The sequence below is a fragment of the Athalia rosae genome, chromosome 2 (assembly GCF_917208135.1).
Source record: "Athalia rosae chromosome 2, iyAthRosa1.1, whole genome shotgun sequence".
Lineage (NCBI taxonomy): Eukaryota > Metazoa > Arthropoda > Insecta > Hymenoptera > Athaliidae > Athalia > Athalia rosae.
Genome location: NC_064027.1, coordinates 29118729 through 29137944, shown reverse-complemented (window position 1 = coordinate 29137944; position 19216 = coordinate 29118729). Strand labels below are relative to the sequence as shown.

General features: G+C 38.0%; 5 protein-coding genes across 14 annotated transcripts in view; 3 read left to right on the top strand and 2 right to left on the bottom strand.

Moving 5' to 3' along the window:
- Positions 1-28: 28 nt before the first annotated feature.
- Positions 29-2668, top strand: LOC105693163 (N-alpha-acetyltransferase 60). The gene is made up of 2 exons (XM_012412911.3): positions 29-430; positions 523-2668. The coding sequence occupies exons 1-2, from the start codon at positions 214-216 to the stop codon at positions 1098-1100; spliced, it is 795 nt and encodes a 264-aa protein (XP_012268334.1). The 5' UTR covers positions 29-213; the 3' UTR covers positions 1101-2668.
- A 372-nt stretch (positions 2669-3040) lies between these two features.
- LOC105693157 (E3 ubiquitin-protein ligase CHIP) lies at positions 3041-4915 on the top strand. Its single transcript, XM_012412896.3, has 4 exons — positions 3041-3544; positions 3630-3828; positions 3910-4232; positions 4324-4915. The coding sequence occupies exons 1-4, from the start codon at positions 3428-3430 to the stop codon at positions 4564-4566; spliced, it is 882 nt and encodes a 293-aa protein (XP_012268319.1). The 5' UTR covers positions 3041-3427; the 3' UTR covers positions 4567-4915.
- Positions 4916-5142: 227 nt separating this feature from the next.
- Positions 5143-9863, bottom strand: LOC105693159 (GPI inositol-deacylase). Of its 5 annotated transcripts, none has more exons than XM_012412901.3 (10): positions 9530-9863; positions 9291-9444; positions 8647-8757; positions 8482-8585; positions 7964-8404; positions 7622-7881; positions 7111-7539; positions 6518-6928; positions 6035-6436; positions 5143-5909 (listed from the first exon to the last, which is right to left on the bottom strand). In XM_012412901.3, the coding sequence occupies exons 1-10, from the start codon at positions 9665-9667 to the stop codon at positions 5624-5626; spliced, it is 2736 nt and encodes a 911-aa protein (XP_012268324.2). In that variant the 5' UTR covers positions 9668-9863; the 3' UTR covers positions 5143-5623. The 5 variants fall into 5 exon arrangements, with proteins under 5 accessions (XP_012268324.2, XP_012268325.2, XP_012268326.2 ...); XM_012412902.3 differs by lacking the exon at positions 9530-9863 and adding an exon at positions 8921-9240 and having other exon boundaries at positions 9291-9432; XM_012412903.3 differs by lacking the exon at positions 9530-9863 and adding an exon at positions 8921-9225 and having other exon boundaries at positions 9291-9432.
- Positions 9864-9918: 55 nt separating this feature from the next.
- On the top strand, positions 9919-18087 carry LOC105693158 (serine/arginine repetitive matrix protein 1). Of its 3 annotated transcripts, XM_012412898.3 has the most exons (16): positions 9919-10056; positions 10160-10259; positions 10348-10437; positions 10571-10693; positions 12510-12680; positions 13282-13445; positions 13561-13755; positions 13842-14603; positions 14696-14848; positions 14936-15448; positions 15634-15850; positions 15936-16027; positions 16120-16361; positions 16452-16613; positions 16765-17261; positions 17376-18087. In XM_012412898.3, the coding sequence occupies exons 2-16, from the start codon at positions 10248-10250 to the stop codon at positions 17586-17588; spliced, it is 3606 nt and encodes a 1201-aa protein (XP_012268321.1). In that variant the 5' UTR covers positions 9919-10056; positions 10160-10247; the 3' UTR covers positions 17589-18087. The 3 variants fall into 3 exon arrangements, with proteins under 3 accessions (XP_012268321.1, XP_012268320.1, XP_012268322.1); XM_012412897.3 differs by having other exon boundaries at positions 10017-10259; XM_012412899.3 differs by lacking the exons at positions 9919-10056; positions 10160-10259; positions 10348-10437 and having other exon boundaries at positions 10571-11961.
- Positions 18088-18316: 229 nt separating this feature from the next.
- Positions 18317-19216, bottom strand: part of LOC105693160 (DNA-directed RNA polymerase III subunit RPC4) — a 51957-nt gene continuing 51057 nt past the window's right edge. For all 4 annotated transcript variants that reach the window (XM_048649449.1, XM_048649448.1, XM_012412906.3 and 1 more), the window contains exons 6-8: positions 19018-19133; positions 18699-18944; positions 18317-18605 (exon numbers count right to left, since the gene is read on the bottom strand). In XM_048649449.1, coding sequence (XP_048505406.1) covers positions 18480-18605; positions 18699-18944; positions 19018-19133 — 488 coding nt within the window. In that variant the 3' untranslated portion in view covers positions 18317-18479. The remainder of the gene's footprint in view (positions 18606-18698; positions 18945-19017; positions 19134-19216) is intronic.

Sequence of the window (19216 nt, the reverse complement as noted above, 5' to 3'; positions counted from 1 at the left end):
ATATTTCTGACAGATGGAACGACAGCGTAGCCAATCTATCGAATGTTGGTCCAATGGACTAAATTTGCGTATGAAAAAGTAACAAAAGTAAGATGTCTGCTGTCTGTGGTGTGTTTACGGGGAAATATTTATATAATACGTGATACTATTTATTCACAATACCGATAATTAAAATGCGTTTGTCTCGTATTTGTTTGAAAGTGTGTTGCCCTAATGGCTGCGCCCTTTAACTGGTACAATCAGCAGCAGGCCGACAGCAGCGGCTTATGCAGCTGTACAGTTACCACTGAATGCAATGGAAATGAGAGCACCACGAAACATACCGCCGTCACGGTGCCCCTCTGTATCCTTGGCGATGTTCAGCTTCGCTTTCTGTGCCCTGCAGATCTGGATGAAGTCCGAGCACTCTGTGAAGACTGGTTTCCGATAGGTAAGAGGAGCCTGAACTTTGAAATCTCGAGTTCTTCAAATTGCTTACGCGATGCCTGATATCTAACTCTTAATTTTCTACCATCTATACAGATTACCCATACACGTGGTATGAAGAAATAACAAGTTCATCCCGATTCTATGCGCTGGCCGCTGTGTACGGCGGTGTTATAATTGGATTAATCGTCGCAGAGATAAAGCCTTATTGGAAGGTGAACAAAGAAGATCGTGGTATTTTGTGTTCTAGTCTTGACGACGAATCATTGGTCGGATATATATTAAGTTTAGGTGTAAGACGAACCTATAGACGTAACGGTATTGCATCTCTTCTTTTGGAACAGTTATTGGCACATGTTACAGCCCCAGAGCGTTCAACGGTCAAAGCAGTATTTCTTCACGTACTATCTAGTAACTCACCAGCTATTCTGTTCTATCAAAGATGCAATTTTCGATTGCACAGTTTTCTACCTTATTATTATTCAATTCATGGCAAGTGCAAAGATGGGTTTACGTACGTTCTTTATGTCAATGGTGGGCATGCACCCTGGGGCTTATGGGATTGGATGCGTCATGTAGCTGGAGCTATAGTAAGTCTTGGACCCTGCAGAGTACCACATTGGATATGGCAAAGACTTCTGTGGGCAGCGACCCTTCTCTCATACCATAGATGATAATAACTCGTTTCTTCCATTGCCATAACACGAGTAGCCAACCCTATGATATGCTTTAATCTGAGCTTAGAGTACGACGCTCTTGCTTAAGATGATACTGCCAAAAAAGTACACCAATACTGTACCAAACCATTATTTATTATCCTATCAGTGCCATGCTGGATTATTCATGTGTAAGACGATTACGTCTATGCAGGTAGTTAGGTAGGATAGGTAAGCAGGTATATTAATAGGTAGGTTGATCGAGAGATTTTCTTACTAATGATTAGCTGATAGTATTTAATTTATCAACGATATAGTGTATAGTTTATGTATACTTTACACGATGTATTATGTGTATCCATGACGAATAATTTTGACGATATTTACGCACCAAATCATAGTAATAATGAAACGGAAGTCAAAACACTATTAAAATAAGATTATGGTGTTCGATATTTGTACATACCTACGATTTGTACACACAAGTGGGTACCCGAGATATTACAAGTTTCTACCAGGTACCATGTTGAAAATAGTCATAGCACAGTTATGATCCAGAGAACTTTTTAAGGCCCCTCAACTTACCATTAAATAAATCACAAGTCTGGCTTTCAAAAGTAAATAATTATTGCAGTGAATGATTATATACATATTACGTGGCACAAAAGTGTAATAAGTTTCGATCTTACCTATAAGATTGATATTGATAACCTTCATAGCATTGAGAAACTTATTACTGCTAATATTGCAACTACTATTTATCTCTTAAAATTTTGAAGGGATTTTATAGACCTTACGTTATTTGTGGCGTAGTCACAATTTGTTAAATAATATGTGAACTTTTGATACATTCATTTTTCAATTGCCAATTGTTTTTAAATGAATTCATTCAAAAATTCTCTGCAACCAAATTAACAGTAATCCTGACGATGCTAACATCGAAGTTAAATCTTTAATAGAAATAAATTTCCATCACCGTAACCTTATGTGTACTAATATTGACAATATCATACTAAATTTTTTTCTTTCTGATACTCAATATTCAACATATAGCTGTCCATATACGTATAGATGCATTATGTTTCTATTTTTATAACAAAAATTCTGTTATAATTCTATGAAACCTGTGTAGATATTTTACTTGTTTAAACTAGAGAATATCAAAGAATTCTTTGGTCATAACGTATTGTTATTGTTTTAATTTTATTCCTGAAAAAAAGGTTACGTGTAAAATTCGATGTACTTTTGTGTTACCTGGTTCGTATGTACATACGTACGTACATACATACGTACCTTATAGTATACCATACCTAACATAATATATATGTGGACGTACAAACATTATTGTACTATTATATACTCGCACAGTTGTAAATATTGTAATAACTTTGTTTATATTGGAGGATGGAGAAAAACATTTTTGCAAAAGTATCATTACTTGCTGTATTTGATACGCTGTTATAGTTCATACGAGCATGTAGTAGATACAAAACAAATGGGAGGTGTAAGAAATGATTAAATAATTTATTTTCCATTATGTGTTGTATTTCTCTATTGTCATTTGTTAAATAAATATTTAGCAATAATGTGCGCGTTTTTTCCAACACTTTTATCTTGTAATAAAACCACTGATGATTACTTAATGAATATAGGTAGATTTAGAATGTAAAATGTTTTGACACCAATGCCACCGACGTCAGAGATGCAGTATTTGATAGTCAATCAGCTTCACATATCATCTACTGTATATTGGCATATTAGTGAATTGATTTATAACAGTATTTTTCAAATTGAGACTCCATCGCGAAACAGAAATGAAGTGAAATCATATGTATCCAAAATAATCCTATATTTCCCGCTCATTTCAGAAGATAAATGCGGAAATGATTTCCCTGGTTGTGACCAGGTGATTTATCGATGATCACATTAACTGCGGTCGGTATGCACCCCTAAGTCCGAGCAGGGTTTCAGGTGCTGCTGATCCAAAAAACTGGTTGACGAGTCCAGTGAGAGGGCCTAACAATAAGCTCACCGGACATTGCTACGAAAGCCTGAATGAGCCTGAATCATCATCACCACCGATCATCGAGCCTCATGAGTTAAAAAAAATTCTGTGTTGTCGACGGCAATACTGATAAGCTCTATGTTTGTCGCTACTACAAAATGGAAGCAGTTGTTTTGCGAGGTTATACGATGATGATGACAGATCGTATTCAAATCCAAACTAGAATGTATGATATTTTGTACAACGTATACGCAGGCATGTTCTAGAACCAGGTGTTGTACAGATTAATTGAGCAGTTGAATCGTGGCGAGAAAAGTTCGTATATCCTTGAACAATCGATATGAGTAAAATGTACTCAACGGCTAACCTTTCGGACAAGGAACTGAAAGAGCAGGGCAATCGGCTGTTCAACTTGCACAAGTATGAAGACGCAGCTAACTGTTATACAAAAGCAATAGTGAGTATTAGTGGAAAAATATATCTGCTTAAACTAGAGTCTAAATCCTCGCTCTACATATGACATCAATTCAATGCTCTGACAGATAAAAAATCCCACACAAGCGACATACTTTACAAACCGTGCTCTCTGTCATCTAAAATTGAAAAGATGGGAAGCCGCTTGCCAGGATTGTCGGAGAGCTTTGGATATGGATTCCTGTTTGGTGAAAGGTCACTTCTTCCTCGGACAAGCATTACTTGAACTCGAATTATTCGATGAAGCTGTGAAGCACCTACAGAGAGGTAATGTAACTTGCAGTCAGTGTTCTAGAAACTTTGATCATCATGAGCGACAACCAAATGTACAATGAAATTATATTGCAGCTGTGGATTTAGCTAAGGAACAGAAACTTAATTACGGCGATGATGTGACAGCTGTGCTTCGACAGGCACGCAAACGACGTTTTCAACTGAGAGAAGAGCAAAGAGTTGCACAGGACATCGAACTGCAATCTTACCTTAATCAATTAATGATTGAGGATGCAGATCGTAAATTAGCTGGTATCAAAGCTGATAATGGTGAAGTAGCAGAAAATGAGAGCGACAGTGATAGACCAGAGCAAACTAGAGAACAAATTGAAGAGTATCGAGACAACTGTATCGCACGTCTCAACGATTTATTTGCAAAAGTTGATGAACGTCGAAGGGTAAGCATAAAAAAAATTGAATATCTTAAAAAATTGAATATCTTATTTGTTGAATTATGACTTACCTTAATATCATCTTTTTGGAAAACAGGTAAGAGAGGTCCCAGACTACTTGTGCGGTAAAATAAGTTTTGAGATCCTCCAAGAGCCGGTGATAACTCCAAGCGGCATAACTTATGAACGTAAAGATATAGAAGAGCACTTGCAAAGGGTGGGGCACTTCGACCCTGTCACTCGAGTTCGTCTTACTCAAGATCAGCTTATACCCAATCTAGCAATGAAAGAAGTCGTCGACTCTTTCATCCAAGAAAATGAATGGGCGCTGGATCATTGATTACTATGAGATTTATGCCTAATGGCATCGATTAAATCTTTGTTATACATCTACTACTGTTATCAAAGTGCAGTGTACCTAATCGTAGCAAAGCACATGAAACTGTGTAATCCAGCTTATTTCAAGACAAGTCGTAATGGTGAGAACAAAATCCGTTATCAACTCGGTAATGTCGTTCCCTATATCAATTTTGATGTTGTAACTTCACAAGAACTAAATTTTTTGTTACAACTAGGATTTGATTCTTCTAGGATTACTGGATCAGTAAAATGTCATGGAAACTACTAGCCATGCCTGTATCATAAAATTGTATTGAAGATTATTTCATTGTAAAGTACTATTTTTGGCATTGTTGCGTTTTTCTTCGTTAATATGAAAGAACCTAATGGTATTTAGAGTAGGACTGGATGAGATCAACTGGCATAATTACAAGAATCGATGAGGAAATCAAAAACCTTTGATTTCTTTGTGAGTCATTTTTGTATTGCTGTACTATATGCCTGATGGTGTCAGACCAACTATTTGTACAAAGGTAAACATGAAATTACAGTAACTGTTTGTCCATAATTCAACATATTATTCTTCTCTGATTTATTCTAAAGAATTGAACAATCTTTGCCCCATCGGGGTCTTCTCTCATACGTCTCTTACAATCTAGAGTATGATGCATGGTTGAAAAAAATGCAACTCCACAGCGGGTTATTGTATAGCAGGGAATGAACACAATACAAATCTTCGACAAGTTTTTTAACGAGAACTAGTCAAGCTTAAATTACAATCTATGTTTAACTTGAGTCTATCGTTCTCTCAAGCCTAATATGAAGAAAAACCTTTGGTTTTAAAATAACAGGTAGTGAAAATTACCTTTATAAGGCACAACTGTGCACTTATGACGATCGACAGAGTTATAGTCAAGTTTGGCATTACAGTTTTGCAACACCGTAAAATTTTTTTTTCTTATAAGTATTCAATGATGGTTCATCAAGAAGCTACATTGATTATTTAATCTATTGTGACCTATAGTATCAATCAGTTCTACAGAAATAATGTCATTTATTCATCGACGTATGAGAGAGCGAAATCCGATGAGCGGACGTATGGCAACGAGGCTGGTACCTGCTACTATAAACGGAGGCATCAAATATTGGTATTGTTGTGGATAGCCAATTCCAGTAACAACTAATGCACCCCATCCAAGAACTCTCAGCACCATAGCAATTTCCGAGGAGAAATAGCCTAGCTTACTGGGTGAAATCCACGTGACACCCCCCGAAGCACATCCTATTATTATCGTCCAACACATCATTAGAAAAGGATCTTCTGTCTCCAGCCTCGTGCTATACCTGCAACAGATTATTTTCCTTCATTTTCTTTATTTGTATTGTCACTTTGGGATTTTCAAAATCATTTTGACAAGTCACACTTAACAGTGGAAATACATAGAATTAACTGGGAAGCAGATTAATACCTGTAATTTTTCGCCCAAACAAGGACTGATGGAATGGCAGGGATGGCAGCTGTGCACCATATGAGAAATAGTAGCAGCTGAAATGCAATCTGGTTTCCATCACTATCTCCATCATCCTCCTTTTCATCTTCTTCTTTGCTACGATGATTGTTTTGGGTTCTCCTAAATCTATTCAGAATACCAAATCTCAGGATAGCTAGCAAAAGTTTCTCCAAATAATCCTCGTACAGCTTAACTAGCTTGAGGAATTGCAATACAAGGAAAAGAAACATTGCCAAAGCTCCACAAGTCACTGGAACCACAGCCAATAATATTGTAGCAGATAGAAGTGGTAATTGATTCAGACCCCCCAAAATCCAGTCGGTCCATGTCATGGAAAACTTCAGAGAACGAGCAAGAAACCTGAAGATGGAAAAGTTTTAACTTTTACGAGTAGAGGCTTGCGTAGTACACCGCCAAGGCGATCGAACGTTTCATACCAACCTATTTGCCATGTTGTAGACTGTTGATCCGAGAAGTATAACTGTGCAACATACAACAGCTGCACATACGTGGATGATCCCTAAGGCGACTAGAGCTTCTAGGCCAATTCCAAGGCCAAGACACAAAGCACATGTGATGGTAGTTACGATCGCCGAATTGACCAGTTTCAGTTCACCGTCAATATATTTAGCCAGGATGAGCAACAACAAACCAACGATAATGCCATAAAGATTTGGCCAACGATATCGGACTGCAGATGCTACAGTTTCCATTAAACTACCGTGCCATAGTTCAATAGTGTAGACGCACTCTGGATCCAATGTGAATCTCAATATGGGACTTTTGATTCCAGGAACATTATCCTTAGCCGTATTTCTTGTCTGTAATTTGAAGATCTTCGGAGTCGTATCACTGCAAAGGAATTCATACTGTTTGCATGAAGTAAATGCAAATGATTTGGAACGGATGAGGATTTCATGTGGGTTTGAAACTCGCGAGGAATAGGTGGGAAATATAGCCAATGAGTAAAAGCTTGAATATGATGAAGCTAAGCAATCTATTCGGCGGATTAAAGTTCAGAGAAATAAGCTTACTGATACGTAAATAGTCGAACTTGGCTGATACCATTCGTTCCAGGCTCAAGCAATTCAACAGCTGAATGGTGACGATAATTTTTCTGGTTGCATTGCGGATGGCTGAGTTTGAACAACACAGAATCCGTAGTGTTGTCTAGATTTACTTCATATCGAATAGCTGCATTGCTTGTTTCTATCGTGCCAAGTTTCCCAAAGCCTAAGCCTATCGCATTAAATTTGTTTCCAACATTTACCCTACGTTCGCCTTTTTCATGAAGATCTATTCCAATGGAAAGCCATTTGTTGAAATTGCTCGCCGGAACTCTTATAACGACATGTGTCAAGTGCAGTGCTTTCAACTCCACAGGATCTAAGTCAACAATTTTCGTTTTATGAGTACCTCCTGGCATTATTCTGCTTTTGTTTGACAGATTCCAACCCCAGTCACTGTTAACAGTGTAAAAGTTGATCGTAGACAAAAACAACAAAAACAGTGTGAGCAACAGAATGGTAGAAGAATATAACCCACCATACTCTGGAGTTCCCCTCGATTGATGATGCGGTGCAAGCAAATAGCCAATTACGGGCTTCCAAGTTGGTCGTCTGAATTGTAAGTCGATCCTGCCTACCAATCAATCTGATCATTAAATAAACTTGTGATTTGTTATTCGTACCAATGCGATCTAAGGCCTTCCAGGTATACTGTCGTCGAATATCTTCAATCCATTCTCCGCCGGAATCAAATTGCACCTTTGATTTATATTGAGCAAACTTTTTGCCAGCACTGCGCTGATTGTAGAAGAAAGGGGTTATTTGGCATTTTCACTTAGCATGCTATGTTCCTTCCGAGAATTTGGCTATTTCTGCTTACCTCTAAGAAATGATAGTTGAAGACTTTCAGCCTATAATCCTTGTCCGTGTTGATTTTAGGATATTTGGTATCAACATAAACGGTGTCAAATAGTGCACGTATCACAACGAGGACGAATTCCTTGCACCAAAGAATGGCTAGGTGGTCAGTTGATTTCCAAACACTAGGAATTTGTGTAGTCAGGACGTTTAAGTCAGCGATTTCATCTATGACTTGATTGCTGTTAACTACTACATCCCGAGGACCTCCTCCGATAGAAAGTGTGACAATGCCCGAGTTGTTGAATGAACTCTGAGAGTGTTTCAATTTTTGGTGAATTGCAGCAATGTAAGTATCAGGAATTAGTGCTGCCATATGAGGCGTAGCGAGCATGATGATTGTGTTCACCTGACTGATGGTGATATTAGGTTCGAGCAGAACGCCTTTTGCTACAATGCCACCCTAACAAAAAATTTCGAGCATCTTTAGTTTCACATATTTAGTTCAACCATGAAAAACTATAAAATAAGCAGTCCTACCATTGAGTGACCAATAAGTATGATGCTGTCTATTTTTCCAGAGTAAAATCGCAATATTTTTTGTATGCAGTGCGCGACAAATTTTGTTTGTCCTTTTAGAACACCTGGATGATAAGTCAGAAGAGAATTAGAAAATCAGTTTGAAATGTATGGTAAATTTCTTACCTCCGTATAGAGCAGAGTATTCTTCATTTAAATCTACTGTAAAAAAATCGAAGTGAAAGGGAGTCCGATCCTTAAGACTTTTCCTCAGGCTGACCGATGCCAGGGATCTCACTGTGAACAAGGACAATTGAAAAATCCAAGTAAGAGAATGAATGTTGAGACTTTTGCCTATGCATATAAATACATGTCTCTCTCAATTAATTCGAGGACAAAAATAAAATAAATGTCGATATTTTGAACGTTTAAAATAGCTGATGTTTGGAAATAAACTTACTGTTGGTCAGAATAAAATTTCAGAAGATCATTTGAGTCTTTTGCACAGCTTTGCTTCAGGTATCGAAAAGGAAAGGGAGAATTGCAGCAAAGTTGACGTAAGTTTCACAGTAGTAGCCAATTATTCCAGATTATTTCATATATAAAAATCACTCTTGCCATTTATTAATTGGAAATTCTTTCTATAAAATGGATCAAAACATTTTTCTTATAGTCTGCGCACAAAAAAACCGATAGGCTACGGTAGCGTTGTTGCATATTCTAGGCTGCAATCCGTTTTCCGACTATTTTTTGAGTTTGTCAACCCTGCTGCATAAATATCTGTTTCAGGATTATGATGCAATGTTTCACAATTATCTTCAACAACTCACCCTGATGATGTGACCCAGCATTTCCAGGAATGAATAACACAGGGATACCATAGAATCGCATAGATTGTATTCTTCCTACTGCAAAGCCCTCGGCGTAAGCATACAATTTGTATTGTGGATATTGTTTTTGGATCTCTTCTTCCAGATGTATATGCTGCATGATAATACTTCAGCGTAAGATTTGAAATTAAGAAAACGATATCAAAAGTTAATGCAGCGATATAAAATCCAAAACTCACCACATATTGGGGATATTCAAACATGTAGGTCATTTGACAAGTGTTTTTCTCCTGTTTTGACAAATACTGGGCTGCACCAAGCAGATAAATTATTAAAGCTGGTAAAGAAAGGACAACACACAAGTAGTAGGGTGACATGGTTGCAGGGTAAATATTTGTAACCCGGTAGAGTATCGAAATATCAGTTTGAAGATTGATAATTGAATTGAGACATTGAGTGATAATATTGTAACAATACAAGATAAGTTAGGTTGGGACCTAGCCCACCATTATGACCGGTGAGGATTTTGAAGTTTTGACACTCATTTGACATTTGATGCTGAGATCTATTGGTAATTCCACACACCAATCGACAAAGGAACGGCTCACAATTAGGATATTATTGGATGGCTAAAACGGGAAGCAGAAGCGGTGTGGTGGGGAATAGACGCGAGCAGCGCGCCAGCCCGACACGCAACTCCAGCCATCAGCCATGTTGTTGGACTGATCGCGTTGTTCCGAAACGTATACCGCTAAAAATAATATCGGTTGGTTAAATTCTGCTATTTGTCGTAGAAACCAGTAATTTGTCTCATATTTTAGAAAAATTTTACTATTCTGACTTTTCTTACTTCCTGTGCTGAACCGTAGTTTTCATATCTCGTGGAGTGGAGTGAGGGCACCCTGCCTTTTCTCCAATTTGAGGATTTGACTACGATTACAAGACCCGGCCTAGAAGATGATGTACACGGTAATATCACAAAATAATGAACTAGTAATATCCGATTGGAGAGTGGAGATTTCCACTTATGTACAAGTATTTCGCTTATTATTAATAGGGGACTACAGCCTCCCAGGATACGAGGTTTAGCGACAAGGAAAAGAAGATGCTGAAGCAAATGAGATTTGGCGAGTCCTTGACGCAAAAGGTAAAATTTGATTAAATAAGGATCCAGGCTATTAATGAACCTGATACACCATTCTCATTATTGTATATTTATTGTCTTGTTTATACCAGCATTGATTAGACATAGAAAATTATGAGTGTGATATTCAATCTAGGTGGATATGAGCAAAGTTAAGTTGGACGTCATCAAACCATGGATAACGACCAAGATAACTCAAATTTTAGGAATGGAAGACGACGTCGTAGTTGAATTTGTTTACAATCAGCTGGAGGAAAAGGTAAGAATACCTAGAAGTTAACCATTATTATCTTTCTTTTAGTTCAATTTGGTAGAATGGTCTAAATAACTGAATAAGCTATTCATTCACTCGGCTTTTTCCCCTCAGCATAGAACGTTGATATTAGTAAAAATTGTCATAGCGAAACCAGCACTATAAATATGAGAATATGCGATTATACTCATGGCCCATCGTAACATTGTACACAAATATTAATTTACAAAACCTACCAAATATTGGAAAACTCATATTAACCCTACCAAATAGCTGAACCTACCAGATCCATTAATCACTGAATTCAGGTGTAAATGAGATGCAGAAACTTATTTAAAGCAAGCCTTTGACTCTTCGGATAGTACTAAATTAGTCTGTCCACATATCATGCTAATAACGAACGTGACATGAAAATTGAATCTAAGAGTATCATTTTATCGATACTATGCAATTTGACTCACAATTCGTGCAAACCATACATTACCACAAAGAAGTGAAGTGCGTAGCTGAAATTGTTGAATTACACTTTGTATGACAAGTTTTATCACGTCTCTTTGAATTCCCCGTTAGTATAAGTAGAAACCGTTGCTGGGGCTCAACCCTTTTGTCCCAATGGCATTCGGATGTGTTCCTCTCTGCATCCGATTGGCCGCCTTTCTATCAGCCGTCAGCCATAGCATCAGCTCTTCTCCACTGGATACTTCATCTCCATATCAACTGCATTGGACTTCTGCTCAACCTGCGGCCATGTTGCATCGTCCGTTTCATCATCATCTAGCAGTCCATTTTTGCGTCTGCACTTCTCGAACTTCTCACCAGACCTGTTTACGGTCATCACCACCGTACAACAGTCTTAACCAAGGCTTGACGTCTTACAAGGACATCATAATCATCGCAGAAATCCCATGTCTGCAACACCAGTGATTGGAGTGCAGTCACCGTTTGTGGTCCAAAGCAGCTAGCAACAAGCAATGGAACAGCAAGGCCTTGATAAGGCTTTCAACAGCAGGGTTCCATCAGCGCAGTGGCTCAACGTCTGTGGGCCTATTCGAGGCCTGCTGATGTCTAATCATCATTGATCTCCGTTGGAGCGGTGCAGAGACATCTCTGTTAGTGCACAAGGACACGAGGGACAAGGTTTTTTCCTGAACTATTGCTGTTCATTCTCTACTGTCCATTGTCAAGGTGGGAGTGAAGTTGTCAAAGCTTCAAGTGGGAGTGGTAGACAACCATCATATTCGCACATGTTGTGACAATCTTTGTCAATATGACAGGTTGGTTGCTTGATGATACTTCTATTTAATATTGATTCATCGTTTTTCAGCTAATTACTATGTATCTAATAATTTTTTTCACATTATAGCGTTTTAACACTCTAACTGTACCAAAATTATACAGATGTTCATAATGTTATTGTCGTTTTTTTCCATCCAGGTGTTTCTGGTTATTCAAACATCGATATTAGTTTTTCATCTAGGAACCTTCAATGTTAATCAGAGAAACGCGCCTCTGCTAGTCAGCCCTGGCAGTGGTAAGATGAACTTAGGGGTTCTAACAAGCAATTCTGCTTTTCGAGGGGGAAAAGCAATTACGTGTATCTTAGAATTTCTGCTGATGAGATATATTTTCAAGCTATTCTGATTTAGAACCATATATTTTTTATTTAGGTTCAGGTAATGTGTCGCAAACTTCAGTTTTACATTAAACTGCTTATTAAGAATTTGTAATCCCCGGTTTTAAAAAAATGCGATTTATTTGAACTTCAAGTAGAAATGTCAATCACGTTTCCAATTCTCATTTCATGAACAATGTATTTTTACAGTTTCCCGATCCTCGAAAAATGCAGATCAATCTGACAGGTTTTCTCAACGGAAGAAATGCACGATCCTTCATGGGTGAACTCTGGGACTTGTTGGTTTCTGCACAAGAAAGCGTCACTGGCATTCCCGAAGCATTCTTGCAACAGAAAAAAGATCAAATTAAAAAGCGCTTGGTAAATATTACTTCTTTATTTCAAGTTTTGCCCTGTACGCTCAGATCACTATTTCTTATGTATTTTGAGCTGAGGAATCTGCGTGTGCAAAATAAATTGATCCGTCTTATGAAATGATCGAGTAATCGATAATTTTTCGCTTTTCGGAGCGGAAAATTGTGATATCATTTCAATTTTATAGAATAGGATACGTCCAGTTGTGCTCAGTTATGCTGCATCTAGGATAGCATTGGATTGAAAACGTAGTGTGTTGTTTGACAGTTGAACTACCATTTGTTGATCAACAACAAAATGCCCGACGAACCTCACATCGTATTACCGATTTTCTAGTTGCTATTAACATTAAGGAATTGTTCAGTTATCTTAACACAAAAATAGTTGTTCGATCTTCGAAATCAGTAATATTTAGCTGTTCAATAATATAAAGATTTCCGTTCGGTTTGTAGTACAGATTGTAGTGGGCGTTAAAATAGATATGAGGAAAATTTTAAGGACCAATAATCCGTTTCTGAATCTGTGAACAACGTCTGATATATTGATACCTCTACCCTAGTGGACACTTTAAAGGCCCAGTTATTTTTAAGCCTCGCATAATTCACAGGAAGAACAAGAGAAGCTACAAGCATCATTGGCAGAAAAAGAAAAGGAAAAGGAACGTGAGAAGGAAAAAGATGATGCAGAATTGAAGATAAAAAAAGAAGAGAAGGACCGTGGATCATCAAAGGAAAGACGGAGGGACCGTAGTAGAGATCGTGACAGAGACAGGTTGGTTATTACATCATTCTGTTTGTCCTTAGACAGACTTTGCTTCGTCTCAATCAACATCCAGAAATAGCAATAAATATTGATATGTTTCATAAATTTCAATAATCTAACAAAGGAGCAAGAGGAGCAAGTCTCGTGAGCGGCACAGAGATCGAGACCGCTCCAGCCGGAAGCGGAGATCAAACTCACGATCGCCCACCAAACCTACTGGAAGAGATAACGGCAAAGAAATGACTGAGGTCAAAACTGAAAGGGAAGATTCGCCGCAACCGGAAAATGCGATACCTCCAATGCCCATAAAAACCAAACCGTAAGTTTTCCGTATCTGTTGATATCTGCGTATGTTATTTCATACGCATTTAACGCATAATTATTGAAGATCTATTGCACCAACAGGGAAGCTGCGGTAGCCATATCACGACTACAAGCTAAGCTTATGAGCATTGCTGACGGGAAAAAGAAAATCAATCGTTCACCATCTCCGGAAGTCCCGGAAAAAGTTTCAAAAAAGTCACCTTCCAAATCACCCATCAGCCGAGCAAAAAAATCTCGATCAAAGTCACCGGTCACAAAATCTAAGAGGTCACGATCTCCGGTATCGAAATCACGGCGATCCCGCTCCAAATCTAAGGGAAGGAGGTCTCGATCCAAGTCAAAATCAAGGAGATCAAGATCTAGATCTCAGGATCGTTCCAAGTCAAGAAGGTCTAAATCCAAATCGCCTATCTCAAAATCGAGAAAATCGCGCTCTAAATCACCAATCCGTTCGAAAAGATCGAGATCAAAAAGCATCGATCGCAGCAAATCCCGAAAATCACGTTCGGATTCGAGTGATTCTGGGTCCTCAAAGTCACGGTCTAAGTCACCCGACAAACGGAAAGAAAAAAATAACGATTCAAGTAGAAAACGGAATGCAAGCTCAAGCAGCAGTTCTGGTTCCGAAACAGAAAAGGGAGCAAAAGATAAAAATGATTTTGAAATTCATAAGAAGAAAGATGGTGTTCAGGCTAAACGATCTTATAGAAAGACCAACAAAGATGACAGCGGCAGTGATTCTGATTCTAGTCGTGAAAGAAAATCAGCACCAAAAAGGAGGAGTCCTTCCCCCCGAAACGATAGATCTAAGGACAGAGACAGATCTCGAGATAGAAATAGAAGGTACTTTTGATCGGATTTTAAGAAATCATGCATTGAAATCCTTTCTACTGAGATCAAATAATTACGGTAATATATAATTTTCATATCCTCAGGCGATCATCTTTCGAAAAAGAGCGGGACAGGAGGAGAGATCGCGATCGTGAACGTGATCGCGATCGTGATCGTGAAAGGGACAGGGTGGATAGATATAGTGGAAGCCGCGGCATGAGACCACCATCTGTACGCAGGGCTCCTAGCCGTCGAAGGTAAACGATTTTAAATTCTTCATATCATGTTGCACACTTTGACAAACCAATACTTATGACCACGAACTTTTTTTTATTCTCATTTAGAAGTCCGCCTCGTCGTAGCCCAGCGAGGTACGATCGTCGCCGTTCTCCAAGTCCAGGAGACAGGCGTAGATGGCGGTCATCTCCGGATCGCAGAAGGCGATCATCGGAGCGACACGACAGGCGCAGATCCATCGATCGACGAGATGGCAGGCGGTCACCGGAGCGCAGGGATCGATCTAACAGGTATGATAGATCCTCATCCCGTGATAGGTCTAATAGACGAGATAGATCCAGAGATCTCAAGGACAACAAAGACCGCAAGTCATCCCCTGTTGGATCAAGAGCTAGATCCAAGGAACGTAAGTCATCGATGGAACGTACCAAAGATTACAAGAGATCACCGGATAAGGAGTCAAAAGAAAAACCGAAAGAAAAGAAACCTCCTGTAGATGAAATGGTGAAAAGATTAGATGATAGGAGACCACCGAAGACCTTACGGAATGGAAGGTCCAAATCAAGTAGCTCTCAAAGCATGGAGAGTAGTTCCTCTAGTGATGAGGAACCTGCAACCAGGTGAGTGACGCGTAATAAATTCGTTTCATACTCTCGCTTTATTCGGTACCTAATTCTCTAAAGTCGACATTTTCACCAATACTAATTTGTGACGGAGCCTACTCACAGTTAGCAAAATTTTCTCAAGTAGTTCATTAGTCAAATTACATGAATATACTTCAAGCATTCTTATTTTACAATGGCAGGAAAGTACCAGATAATAAACCACTGCCAGAAACTAGGGAACGCGAAGCTCTTGATGATGGCAAGAAAAAAGAAAAGGATAAGATTGTCAAAGAAGATGTTCCTATTCGTGCTGAGAAAGAATTCAAGAAAGTTGAAGCTGTCGTTCCCAAAAAATTAGAAGTCAGTGTTCCACCCAAAAAGAGTTCAGCTCCGATACTTCCTATCACAAGGCACAGGGTAATTTGATTTGTTGTCACCGCCTGAAAGTGAATATGTAAGCCTTGGTTTTATTGCGGAGTGAAATTGGTTTATTCTGTTTTAGTTCTCGAAGAGTTTGTCTCGTACACCGTCGCCATTTAAGAAAACTGAAGACATAATTGCTGCGGCAGCTAAAATTAAGCAGACTCCTTCAAGGTGAGATATTAAAATTTAACGATGATAGATTAGTAATTTGGTACAATGCATTCACTTGAATGAGACAAAAATATGAAACATTAATATTTCAGGGATAATAAGGACGAGTCTCCCAAATCCATAGAAACGACACTTTCATCTGGGGATCTTTTCCCGTTGAAAAAAGAAGACAAATTAATTAAATTGACAAAGACTACAACTGATGACAAAAAGTTGAGTCACAAATTGATAGAGCTTCCATCGTTGAAAAAAAAATCAACAGAAGAAATAAACAAAAAACTAAAGAGTCACAAAAGGGAGGAATCTTCGGACTCTGACAATAGTGAAGATGAAAGTAAGAATTATGGTCGTCAATAATTATAGTATTTGTGAATAAGTATGTAGAAATCATGCTGATTTCATTTCTGCGATATTTTATTACTAGGTAAGAAGAAACTGAAAAGAATTGAGAAGTCAAAGAAGTCGCGTAAAGAATCAACCGATGATGACAAAACAGACAGAAGTAAAGCTGGATCCAGCTCAGATTCCGAAGAGGAGAAAAAACAACTAGATAAATCTAAGAAAAGCAGAGACTCCGGAAGAGCTGGTGAGTACATATGATCTTGAATTTCTCCATTATTGTTGCCGTCAACAAAGGTCAAAATATCCTGGGCTTGAAACTTCAATATAGGATGTATAGGAGACTACATTAGCCTGTTATCATAGACTTACTTGTTTTTTGCATAATCATAAAACAGATTCGCTTGATGATCGGAGTAAGGATAGAAGAGACAATAGAAAACGGGACAACAGTGGTGACATTGATGCCAAAAAACGCTTAAGAAGGGAGGTTGAAGAAGATCTCAGAAAATCTAAAAAGTCGAGAAAAGATTCCACTTCAGATGACGATGACCCGAAATTGAAGAAAATTGGAAAGATAGATGATGATAAATCCAAGTCCAGGAAATCAAAGAAAGACTCCAGTTCAGACGACGAGCCGAAAAAGTCGAGAAAGCGTAGAGATAGTTCATCGGAGGACACTAAATCTAAAAACAGAAAATCGAGAAAAGAATCGACAAGTGAGGATGAGGGAAGAACGAAGTCCAAGAAGGCCAAAAGGGACTCTAGTTCCGAAGATGAAGAGATTGTTGAACGAGAAAGTAGAAAGAAAAAGAAACTTGAAGATAGCAGCGACGATGAAAAAGTGAAAAAAAAGCGCAAAAAGAGAACTAAAACTAGCACGAGTGAATCTGAGGTAAGGGTTTGTTATTAGCTCCACGTTACTGGTAATGGGACAAAGATCTAGAGTCTTAAGAACAATCGTTTACATACTACGATTGTGGGTAATTTATTCTTTTTCCCGGTACAGGACAGCGAAGTGGAGGAGAAGAAAAAGAAAAAAGATAAGAAGCACAAAAAGCACAAGAAGCACAAGAAACATCGAAAGCACAAAAAGCGGAAGGCCGTCGAATCCGAAGAATCTGACGCAAGCGAAGGTAATACCGAAGAACTGGAGAAGAAACTCCGGGAAAAAGCATTGAAGTCAATGAAAAAAGGACACAGCATCGAACAAAGTGACTAAGATGATTATATTCATATAATCTATTTACAGTGATGTCAGAGAAGTTTTTTTGTATAAAAATCTGCAATCGTTCATCATGTTAATATTGCCAGACAATTTAGTCGATCCACTAAATACCAAATGCAGGCATAGAATGAGCCTCTTATGTTAAGTGGTCCGATTTCTCGAAGTAACTTCTCTGGTATTTGTATTGAAATACACTCAAGTATTTTCGCGTACCGTTAACAAAACCACATACATTATCCAATTGTAATTTACAAAACCACGTTTTTGTAATCGTTTTCGTGTAGTCGAGCCGAAGTGTAAACCTATTTCCTTCGACTTCGAAAGACAATCTGTATTCATACTTTGCAATGTGAATGACTTAATGATTGTGTGAAATAGGTTTTCGCATGAAAAAAGGACAAATAACAAACAAGAAGCATGGTACATATGAGACCGTAAAAATCGTTGGTATAAACTGCTTATCTATGAATTAAAGGAATATTGTGTGAACTAAGTTAAACTTGATCATTTTTTTTTTCCCAGTAATTCTAAATGTGTTGTGCCAATATCTCCGAAGATCTCTAGTTTCAGTGGCTAATAACTTTATTTTCACCGTTTTTTAATCCAGAATGGTACTTTAATGGTCAATCTACAATTAGTCTTTACATTCATAGAATATATCAACGAAAAAAAAAATGATAATTCTTGCCCAGACCATGCATCAAATAATTGAACTCCATCAGTTGATAATATTAGTTTTACTTTTATTACTTGTTCATATAGTTACTTTTTCTTACAAAACACCGAGCAATAGCCATGCTCGCCGCGATGTTCATCCTCTTAACTTAGCTCACATGAAATCGATATTATTTGAAATAACTTGTCTCAATGTACAGACTTTTGAAATCATGTTTCAAGGTTTGCTAACATCGATTCCCAATCTGGCAAGCAAATGAAAGTACTGCTGACTCTGCCAAGATTTATGAGGTCACCAGTCAAATTTTCCAAGTCCAATTTGGCTGCAATTAAATCCTGAAATCAGACATAATTCACATGAATCCATTTCAATATATTTTAACTTTTATGATGACATTTATCATTTCAATTTCTCTTCTGAATACTTACTTGTCTAAAACTAATATGAGAACCAACATCCATTATTAGTTTATTTTCGCCTAGAACAAGTCTTGCCTGCCCAGATTTTAGTATTTGTAATTTTCCTAAAATCCCTTCTTTTAAGTTGCTCAGTTTACAGTGTTCAGTCTTGATACTATTTTCATTAGAATTTTCTGTACTAGAATCAGTGGCCTTCTTCGCTTTGGGATCGCTCAATTCATCATCAGTTCGAAGCCCAGGTAAACAATCGGGGAACTGAAAGCATTCATGCTGTGTAAAAAAAAAGCTTGGCTGTGACGACGATGTTGTGAATGAAGGTAAGTGGTACCTGTATTAATATATAATCGTTTGTTTCATTCGCGATTATTTGTGGAATGGTGATGAGTTTCTTGTCATCCTTTGCTAGTTTTTTTGTGCAAGGTGGTAGCACTTTTACTTTACCATCTGATACAAAAATACGACACATATTTAGTTCACAACAATACTCAGATGCGGTATTCGCGCATTGCAATTTGAATGTACCCAAT